The sequence below is a fragment of the Cyprinodon tularosa genome, unplaced genomic scaffold (genome assembly GCF_016077235.1).
Source record: "Cyprinodon tularosa strain WSP-4 unplaced genomic scaffold, ASM1607723v1 ctg214, whole genome shotgun sequence".
Taxonomy (NCBI): Eukaryota; Metazoa; Chordata; class Actinopteri; order Cyprinodontiformes; family Cyprinodontidae; genus Cyprinodon; species Cyprinodon tularosa.
In genome coordinates, this window is record NW_024038796.1 from 1,327,625 (window position 1) to 1,338,376 (window position 10,752).

The following is a 10,752-nucleotide window of genomic DNA, read 5'->3' on the forward strand; positions in this document are numbered from 1 at the left end:
GTTGAGTGTAATGACTATGAAATTGGGGGGAATTACAGTAAATGTTAGATTTGGTTAAATGTTGCCCTGCCATAGCTTACAAGGAATATTGTATACTATGTGCTATGTAGGTAGGTAGTAGGTGCACTATGTGCATCCCAAATGATGTAAACCAAATGAACATGGCATAATAGTGAATTGAGAGACAGGGAAGGCACACCCCATCCCCTAGGGTTATACAATATGGAAGAAATCTAGGCGGAATTACATAAATAAAAATATAAAAGAGGTTAATGAAACATTACAGATCAACAATTATTTTCTAGCCTCCATTGAGAACCATTTGTAGTTTTTTGTCACCACCGTCAGACTGTGCGTCACCACCGTCAGACAGAAAATCTGATGGTGGTGACGTCTGACGGTGGTGACAAAATCCTACTCTTTCACATGATATGCATGAGTTGTTCACATTAGCCATCTTGTTTCCCCTCTGTTGCTAGCTACTTTAGACCTCTTCTTAAAAAGTAAACATTTATGTCATAATCTAATCTAATATTTTTTATACAAAAGAGACGGTGTTGACATGTTATGGTTGTGACATTAGCAGTGTCCAAAAAATATGAACAAGTTTAAGAGAAAATAGCAAACCTACAGGAGCTTGAGTGACCTTAAGGCATCCAGTAGAGCTGAAGATTTGAAAATGGGGTCCTCAGGCATGTAGTTGACCTTTTAGTTGCCTGATTTTATTGCTTTTTATAAATATCTGACGGTGGTGACAAATATGTGGGACACATTTTGAACAATCACAAAATAATGGTTATTATTGTTAAAAACTCACTGTTTGTAGTTTTAAATACATATTAAAATGTACCCTTTCATTTGGTAAAGATATTATTCAATTCAATTATTACTTTTTGTTTTTTTAATCAAGTTGAAATGATTATCTCCTATCCAAGGACAACTGATTTTATAGGCAATGGGCCAGCATATAATCATTAAATTAACAATAAAATAAAAAAACTTTAAAAGAACCTTGCATTTGTGCAAAGGACCCCCTGATTATAACCTTGATTGTTTTTATTCATGAAAATTTTATTTCTTTCCAACAGAATTAGCACTTTTCTTAGTGGGACATGTTTTTGCCGAAGTTTCAAGAATCAGTGATATATGTATATATTGCAGATTTTTTCATGAATTTCAAGGCCTCTCTGACAGATGCAGATAAATGGTTGCCCTCCGCATAAAAAGCTGTAGAATATTTTCTTCTAACATCTGAAACTTTTGAAGAAAGATCCAAACCTTAATTTGAGAGCATTTATTCAGTGATGAAAAACACCAATTTGAAATATAACAGCTTGGCAATTTCATTCCTAGAAAATCTCTCATAGTTGGAGCAGACATGGAGGGATCCTTGGCTGTTTCTCTTTGCATTGTCTCTCTTAAACTTCTACAATCCTCTGTTAATGTCTCAGTTGGATCTAATTTTTTTTAAGAGTTGATGATCCCATGTAATCTACAAGGTCAGAATCCCAGATTATCCATCATGTTTAGTAAGGAATGAACGATGTCTCATAAATATTCAGTGGTGCATGTTTCAGAATAACCCAACTACAGAATTATATTTAAATGTCAAATATCATATCAGTGTCAAGAATATATATTTGTATATGTCACACACCTCCTTTAAATGGGAACCTGAGTTACACATTTTCAGAAACGATTGAGAGGAAAATGTTATGGAAATATATTTATTCTTACTACAGCATATTAACATTAACTGAATGATTAAATGGGATCTGTCTACTGAAATAGGGGATAATTAAACTATTAATAACAGCTGTAAAATAATTGGAGCCAATTAAAAAAAAAGAAACATGATATGAACACAATAAATAAAATGTGTGAGTTTTCCAGCCGTCAGGAAGGTCACTCTGAGACGATCTGGCGTCTCTCTCCTTGCACTGACCTCAAAGTATCTGGATGGGGGTTTGACTTTCACCTTTGACCTGAGTTGAAATAAATTATAAATACATATATATATATATATATATATATATATATATATATATATATATATATATATATATATATATATATATATATATATATATATATATTGCTGGGAGTTTAAAGAATGTTAAAAAAAATGCTCAACCAGGTTGATTTAAGCTTAGTTAAGTCAGCTTAGGCAAAGTTCTTGGTTCTGTTTGTTTTGGTCCATCATTGTTTGTCTCTGTCAGCATCTCTCTTCTTGCAGCAATCAGCCCACAATAGCACACCAACAACAGCCCTAATACCATCAGGCGTGGAGAAGGGTTTGTTATTTCTGGGATAGGTTATAAGATGAAAATGAAAATTATTCTTTGAAATATTGTAGTTTATTTATTTTTCCATTTTTCCAGCTTCATATTCATCTGAAAGGTGTCCATGATTGATTTGGTTACAAACAGTTTTTAATTGTAAAACATTTCTTCCCAGACACTTCATATATGTACGGAAATTAAATGTTGTATTTCTCATCGAGAGATTATGCCTTATCATTTATATGATTTATTTTAAGGTTTCCATACAATTTGTATAGTGGTAACAACATCTGTACTTGCGGAGATTAACTGACTTCATGTTATTTTGTTCCTGTCTTCTCTCATTCACAACCCTACTTGTTTCATGTGACTGCTTTCAAAAAACTGTGCACTTCGGATTAAAACGGACATATGCAGAAAATATTTTCTCACAATTTCTAAGCATTTTGACACCTTTGAAACTGACTCCATTTCAAAAAACTATACACTTAGCCTTTTGATTAAAACTCCCAAATGATACGCCTGAAAAGGGGGCTGTACAGCCACCAAAAGGGAGGGCAAGTATAATTATATAGCACATTCTAGTGGTAGGACAATTCAAAGTGCTGTATTTGAGAAAAAAAAAGATAACCAAAAGTAGGTTGGAGTGGCATAGATGTAACACAATTGCCTAGAAAATAAAAGGGAATAATAGGACAATTACATAAAAAGGATAGACTGAAAACCTAACTAAATATGTTAAGATAGTACAGTTAAAGGCCACTCTAAACAAATATGTTTTTAAATCTTGATTTAAAGCATTTTAGCGTTTCAATACTTTTAAAGTTTTCTGAGTGTTTATTGCGGATTCGTGGAACGTACGAACTGTAGAGCTGATTTGAGCGAGATGATCTGAGAGGTTTTTTCAGCATTCGGCTCCACTTTCTTAATTTTAGTGAAGATGTTCTGAATCATGCAGCTGATCATTTTTTTTAGTTGGACCTTTCAATACAACATTGCAGTAATTAATTATTCTAAAGAGGCTAAGGTCCGTGGTTCTGGGGAAGTTCTTTAGTTTATCGAAGGTCGATTATGCTTCTGTCGCAGTGCTCCTATAAGGATCACCCAGATGTCTAACCAGATTGCTGGTTTCTAGCTGTATTAACTGAAGCTGCCTGCTAACCTTAAAAAACTTCCTTTGGTTCAAAAAAGAATTGCTTCAGTTTGGATTGGGTTCAGCTGAAGAAACATTTGGCAAATCCATGCAAAAAAATATATTCGATTCATAGTCACATGGTGACAACTTAATGTATGCGTGTCATCTACATAGCAATAGTAACCAATGCTGTTATTTACAAAGATCCGAGTTAGAAGAATCTACTGTAGACACTGAATAAAAGGGGCACTAAAATGGACCCTTGGGAAACGCCTCCTTTTGTCTCTGATGTAAAGTTACCAACTGACACAAAAGTCTCTGTGCTTTACAATTAAAGCAGTCCAGTCCTGCACTAAAGAGACCTACCCAGTTTTCTGCTCTGATAAAATGGAGTCAACACTTCCATTAATATTACTATTGTGGTTCTTCCACTGTCTGCATTTATGTGGATTTCATTTAAAGCTACAGTGTGTAATAATTACAGGGATATACAGTCAGAAATGTAATATATTATACATAACTATGTTATTTATCATCATATACGAGCTCAGCCTCTTAACCTTAATATTTGCGTTGCCTTAGAATTCATTATTTATAATTACATAGGAGCGGGTCTCGCAGCCATGGAGGCAGACATCTTTGCGCTACGGCAGCGCAGAGCCAACAAACTAGCGATTGCGAGATTGCCCATTACGCTTGAAAGTAACTACGGCAAGTTGTTTAAGTCTACATGAAATCTATACCCTACACAGACTAATGAAATACTATCTGTAAAATTATCTATGTAAACAAACCTCATCACTTGAGAAGGTAGGTGATGTGGACGTCGTGGAAGACATTTTGGAAGAGATTTTAACGCTCGCCGTACTGTTGGGGGGGAGAAGCGGTGTGGGGGAGATGCTCATGTTGCTGCGGTCTGCAGTCTGCAGTCTGGACGTTAGATGTCGCTGAAAATTACACACTGTAGCTTTAACACATTTACATGGACAGTATATGTGCTATGGTGATTGCAGAAGCCTGGCTGAATTTATTAGGAAGGTGTTTAACTTAGCTTTTTTTGATAATCTTAGTGTGTGTGTGTGTGTTTACCTGTCTAGCCCTCAGTGTGAGGACCATTTTTCCAACTTCACCATCAAATTGAGGACCAGTTGTTGCAAAGTGAGGACATTTTGCCGTTCATCACATGCTTTTTCTCTAATGGTTAGGTTTAGGGCTAAGGTGTTAATTGGTTTGGGTTATGCATTGGTAATGGTTAGGTTTAGGGTTAGTGTTAGGGTTAGGCCATAGAAAGGGTTAAAAATGACAGAAAAATGACTTAAAATCAATGGTAGTCAATAGGAGTCAACATCTGGTCCTCACTATGATGCCAGAACGAGTGTGTGTGTGTGTGTGTGTGTGGGGGGGGGGGGGGGGGGGGGCGGTATTGATGGAAAACAGCTGACAAAAGATATATGTTCCTCATTAAATCAGATTTTATGACAGGCTGTGGGTAAAACATCAAAACAGCAGGAAGAAGACCTTAGTTTTTGTAGTGTATTTTGGTACTAGACTTTATAGGGATGTACAGAAGGACCCTCAAATCTTTTGTGTTGTGACAGGATTCCTGTCAGACTTTAAAGAGTGGTCAGCTAAGATTAGTTTGAAGCTTTTATGTGTGACAGCTCAGTAATCTTTGACCTTTAAGTGAATACTAGTGACGCCAGTGAAAAGGATCCCTCTGCTGTTGCACAACAGTAATTCATGAGACTGGAGGCTGAAATGTGGGGCAAGACACAAGGATGTGGAGTGACAGGACACAGCAAGAGAGTAAAAGAAAGGAGATTTATTCAAACAAACCATTCCCTGTTACTAAAAATAAAAAAGAACAACTTAATAAGCCAAACAGTTAGTTTTAAAAAGGAGATTAATAGTTACCATATATAATCAGAGTTACTTATGTCATTTCGCTCTTTCCGTGGCACAGATGTGAGTTCACACAAACTAAGATGCTGTAATTCTCTCCATTATTATTGTCCCAAAATGGCTCACTGTGCCCTGCAGGTAAAAACATTAAGCAAAACTCTATCTTTCTCTTAGCATCCAGCACTTTGGGAATGGCTATGTCGAATTCAAATATGTCTGTCTGGGGTCCTCCAAAGCGCTCCTGCAGGTATGTGCAGGGGACGTCCCTGTAGCTTTGCCAGGAGTCAAATGTGATGCGTACTCGCACATCCTTCTGGAAGCTGAGGTTTCGGACACGTGCACTGCCTTGCAGAGCCTGTTCGCTGACAGTACAGTTCTCCAGGGTGACCATGCTCTGGGCCAATTTGGCTTTGAAGGCCTGGAAATCCAGTGAGGGCTGTGGGAAGCCCAGCTTGAGCCGTGTCCCCGGGCAGCAGGTGCTGACCGTGCAGCTGTATCCGTCCCCTGTCATGCTCCCTAAACCCTGCAGAGAGGGCAGTGGGCCGAGGTCATGGTGATCCTCTTCATGGGAAAACTCACGCACGGCCGTCAGAGAGAAACCCAGTGAGTCTGCAAAGATTACACGCCTGTTCTTGACCGGGATCAAAACATCATCATCGTCATCATCATCCAGATCACTCAAGAAATGCAGGAAGGGGTAGCTCAGACGGCCTGTCATGCTTACGGGAAGCTGATCTGTTGCTGGGGGGCGGATGCATGGCTTCTGAGGCTTCAGGATGGGAACCCACAGATGAGGACACAACTGCTCCCGCTGGTTCAAGCAGAGCCTCACCGCAATCTCCACAAGTCCAGATGAGTGGGCCATGGAGCCCAAGCCAACCATCGGCAGGACACTAAGAAAAACATAAACAGGAAAGTTTAATTAGGACGGCTGGCCTACAAGGTGCGATTAAATGAGTAGTGAGGTTTGTTCTTAGGATGCATGAATGACAAAATTACATATTCAATGAAAATGCAATGATCATCTTCACACTAATTTCAAAACAGAAGATCTTAAGCCCAAAGCAGCAGAGGGACAAACTAACGTTGGACTGGACATCTCCATGCTGGAAGGTTGGTGATGTTGACCTCGAGCCTTGACCTGTGTTTAAAAAGAATAAAATCATAAATAAATCACTGATAATAAAGATGTTTTGTTTGATATTTTGTGTAAAAATCTCCATGCAAAAGAAAATTCTTACCACAGAACCAGAGCTCACAGTAAAATGAGTCAACTATCTCTGGAACAGACTGAGACGGATCCCTATTTTTCCCAGCTCAGACAGGACAACAGAGAAGACTCCACCCATTTCAGAATCCTTCAACCAATCAGGACCAACTAGGAGGTGTTAGTTGGTGGAATATTTACATAGATCTGCTCTGATCATTATAACCACCACCTTATAATTGGTTCCACATTCTTTAAGTGTTGAAGGCTGTGAGGTGGCTTAATCAAGCATTTCATTTCCCAAATCTGGGAATTTTGGAGGCCAAGTTAGCGTTTTCCTTTTTTTTTACTGGTTCCACGTGTAGTTTTGCTCAGTGGTGCAGTTAGTAGCACTGCTGCCTTGCAGCAAGAAGGTTCCGGCTTTGATTCCCTGCCTGGGTTTCTGCATGGAGTTTGCATCTTCTCCCTGTGCATGTGTGGGTTCTCTCCGGGTACTCTGGCTTCAACCCACAGTCCAAAAACATGACTGTTAGGTTAATTGGCTTCTCTAAAATTCTCCTTAGGTGTGAGTGTGTGTGAATAATTGTTTGTCTCTGTGTTGCCGTGTAATGGACTAGCGACCTGTCCAGGGTGTAACCCGCCTCTTGCCCGACGACAGCTGGAGATAGACACCAGCAACCCTTGCGACACCAGATGGTTCCACGTATCTCATCCTGCTGAAAGATGCCACAGCCATGATCTGTGATGATGCTGATGTAGTTGCAACGTGCAAAAGCAGCATATATATGAATGGTCCAAGATTTACCCACCTAACATAGTCAAAAACATTCCACTCCCTGCCTTCTTCCCACAACGCAATCTGGTCCCAGATGTTCCCCGTGTAGGGGACCAGGTGCTGTGGTCCAGTTTCGATGTTTATTGGCTTTTTTTATATGAGCTCATCATTAAGGGCAACATTCATTTGAGCACTGCTGCTGGAAGGGACTAGAAACTGTTGCTGCATTGCAATTTTCTACAATCGGGAGCCATTCTCTTGTTCAGCCATTAAGCACGCTTCATTTCACAGTTTTTGGAGGAATAAAATTTAAGATATTTAGAAAAATAGCTGTATTCTACATTATGTGATTCATTTAAAACCCAATTCTGAATTTATAAAGCCTTCTATGTTTTTTGATATTTGTAAATATATATATTTAAGCTAATCTAACTTTAAAAGTTTGATCTATTTGTGTTTTGGAGGACATGACAAGTACACAAGTTACACTGATCAGCATGCATTAGAAGCCATCATTAATTTGTTTCTTATTACATTTTTATTTTATTTGCTTTATATAGTTGAGGCTTTAACTGTGATTCACTTTGGACAGTCATATTTAAACCCATTGGATAAATAAAATGGACTACATAGAACAGAAATCAAAATGTAATAGTTAATCATCATAACTGAGGCCTATTTCTTCTGCTTATTGAACAATGTTTTCAATTTAATACCTGATGTATTCTTCAGACATATTTAAACACAGTTTGAATATTCTTATCCATCTAAAAAAAATCATATTTGTCATTAAAGGTAACTTATAAAAAGTGTTGACGTCTAAAAATCTGAATTTTAAGTTATATATTTCATCTGGCTTTAAGCTAGAAAAATAAAGATAATTTAGGATTCATAAAACATTGAAATGATGAACAAATTTGATAAAGCTCTATGGAGCTTTTTAAACTTTTTACCATACGTTTTTCTGAGGGTCTTTTCTGGTCTGTGGAAACTATTCCAGTCATGCTTGTCTCTATTCTCAGACGTGTCAGTCAACACTTGTCCCTAAGGAGCCCTGGGCTTCAATTCAACCCTCTCCTAGTTGGCACCTGCTTGTCCTACAAAAGCATGTGTGACACTGAGGAAGGCCGAATTACCAACGATCCACAGAAAGCAACACTTTTATGATCCATGTCCCACATAGAGTAAGGGAGATTTTCTTGGCAGCCAGGTTTAAAGCTGCTTTGAGTGTTTAACATGACCTCAAATGTTCTGAACTATACACATAGAGCCCTGATTAGGTTCCAATAATATCAGTAATTAGAATAATATCAGCTGATCAGGCGGGAGGTGGGAAACAAAAGGATCCAAACTAACTAACTCCTTTGGATAATGTCTCCCACCCCATGCATGATGTGTTGCAGAGCTGGAGAGCTCCTTCAGTGACAGACTGCTGCACCCTAAATGCACCAGTGAGCGTTATCACAGATCCTTCCTCCCAGCAGCTGTAAGACTCCAAAACCACCACTGTTCCCAACAACCTCTATAAGTTGTTACATTCATGCTGATTTTGCACAGTCTCTACCTTAGTCAAATAACATGCTGCTGTCATTTTGCACATCTACGATGTTGCTGCTATTTTCAAATATCCATTACTGTAAAAATGTCCATAGCTTTATATTGGTTATTTAGTCTCCAGATGCACAGTTTTATATTGTTAAAAAAACTTTACAGTACAGTTTTTAATTGTTTATCTTTTAAATTTTCATTATTATTTTATTCTTATAAATTTTTTAAGGTCCACATTTGTGTAACCATTTTTTTTCTATAATCTTTTTGCTGCTGTAAACACTAGAATTTCCCCATCGTGGGACAATAAAGGGATTTTCTATTCTATTCTTTTCTTATAAGGAAACACTTTCAAAACAAGACAGTTTGAGAATTATTGAGGTTTTAATTGGCTTTTTAACAACTTAGGATTAATTAAGAAAAAGTGCCTATTGGATTAAGGCAATGGGATATTTCAACCCTTAAATATGCTTTAAACCAGTGAGCCTAAAGTCACTTCTCAAAGCCTGTTGTCTACTGTCACTGATTCTTCAGCAAGGAAGGTCCCTATTGGTTGTCTTAAAATCACTAGATGACATCATTACCTAGTTTGCATATTTGGTTTGATCCAGCCCCTGGAAGGTTGAAAAATCTAAACCAGGAGGACAGGAAGTAATTAAGAAAACTTAAAACTAAACTCTACAAAATAATCTACCGTAAGTATTCCTTTATATATTTTACCTGACCAAAACTGCATTAATCAATTTAGTGTTATTCAATTCAACTTAGAGACAGTGAATGAGGCTGAGTATGAATTAAAGTGAGAGGGAAATCTTTTTTATATTATATTTAAATCAGTTTTTAATCCAGTGGTGGTCAGTGAAAGCCTTGTACATGTGCTACTAATCTTTGACATCCCTCAGTCAGAGGCTCACAGCAGCCTCCACTGCTTTCTGAAGACAGTGAAATCAGAGACATTGGTACTTTCACTTTGTTACCAAAGTCTCAGACAATATGGAAAAATGTTGCTGGATTTTTCAACTGGTCACTTTTTTGAAAAAAGTAATTAGAGGGGTCTGAAAAGTCGTTTTAAATAAATATAGTAACAGTCGCTAACTTCGTAGTGGTGCTGCAGGACAACAAAGACAAAACGAATTACACATGGCAGTGCAGGAGGATGCACACATAGCTGCTATGTTAAGATCCAACATTTTGGTGTTGATTCCCTGTAAATTATAAGCATTATTCATGGATCTGTATTAATCAACCTGTTTTTAATAATTTGCTCATAATGTTTCATTGTGAATAAGAAATCTGGTGTGTCAGTTCACTTATCATTTTCATCTGGGGCTTGTCCGATGATCCCATGACCTTCCATCACCCCGTCACTGCCAGTGGCCTGTGCTCATCTGTAGCAGTGGGCATCCAGTCACCTCCTTAATGTCTGCAACTCAGCAGCTGCACATCATCCCTCCTTCTAGGTTCAGGTGTAAAATTAGTCTCTGTCCCCTCTGTATTGTAGTGACTCAAGAAAAGAAAGTGTCCATTGCCTCTCCAAACATAAGTCCATTGTTCATTTTCAAACATTTCTATCCGTAGTGTAGTCTGAGCTGTTCAAACTAAATTAACATGAATATGTCTTTTTTTAACATGCTATGTTTGTAATAATCCTTAAATGTTAACATTTTTCTTTCAGGGAAGGCTGGCAAAGAGTAACAGCAAGAGTATAAGAGTGTAAGATGTGTTTTCTCATAGCGTCTTCTATTTCATTTAGTAGCGTAATTAGATAAAACTAAACTTTGGTAGGTGGGTGCTAGGCATCACTTCACCTATTTTGCTCAAAAGCTTCCGCCAAATGTCCGTTTTAGCTTCAGTTGGAGCACTCCCATATTATTGTGTAAAACTAAACCTCAGTGCTACACAT

At 37.8% G+C, this 10,752-nt stretch overlaps 1 protein-coding gene across 2 annotated transcripts; it reads right to left on the bottom strand.

Moving 5' to 3' along the window:
* Positions 1–5,219: 5,219 nt before the first annotated feature.
* On the bottom strand, positions 5,220–6,623 carry zgc:77112 (uncharacterized protein LOC406459 homolog). 2 transcript variants are annotated; one of them, XM_038285754.1, is made up of 3 exons: positions 6,561–6,623; positions 6,405–6,460; positions 5,220–6,212 (listed from the first exon to the last, which is right to left on the bottom strand). In XM_038285754.1, exons 2-3 carry the CDS (start codon positions 6,422–6,424, stop codon positions 5,351–5,353), a joined length of 882 nt encoding a protein of 293 aa, XP_038141682.1. In that variant the 5' UTR covers positions 6,425–6,460; positions 6,561–6,623; the 3' UTR covers positions 5,220–5,350. The 2 variants fall into 2 exon arrangements, with proteins under 2 accessions (XP_038141682.1, XP_038141683.1); XM_038285755.1 differs by having other exon boundaries at positions 6,579–6,609.
* Between the last annotated feature and the right edge of the window lie 4,129 nt (positions 6,624–10,752).

Coding starts and splice junctions, on each gene's coding strand:
- zgc:77112 (XM_038285754.1), bottom strand. CDS start 6,424: ATGGAGATGTCCAGTCCAAC. Junction 6,213..6,404: donor ATGGAGATGTCCAGTCCAAC/GTTAGTTTGTCC, acceptor TGTTTTTCTTAG/TGTCCTGCCGATGGTTGGCT.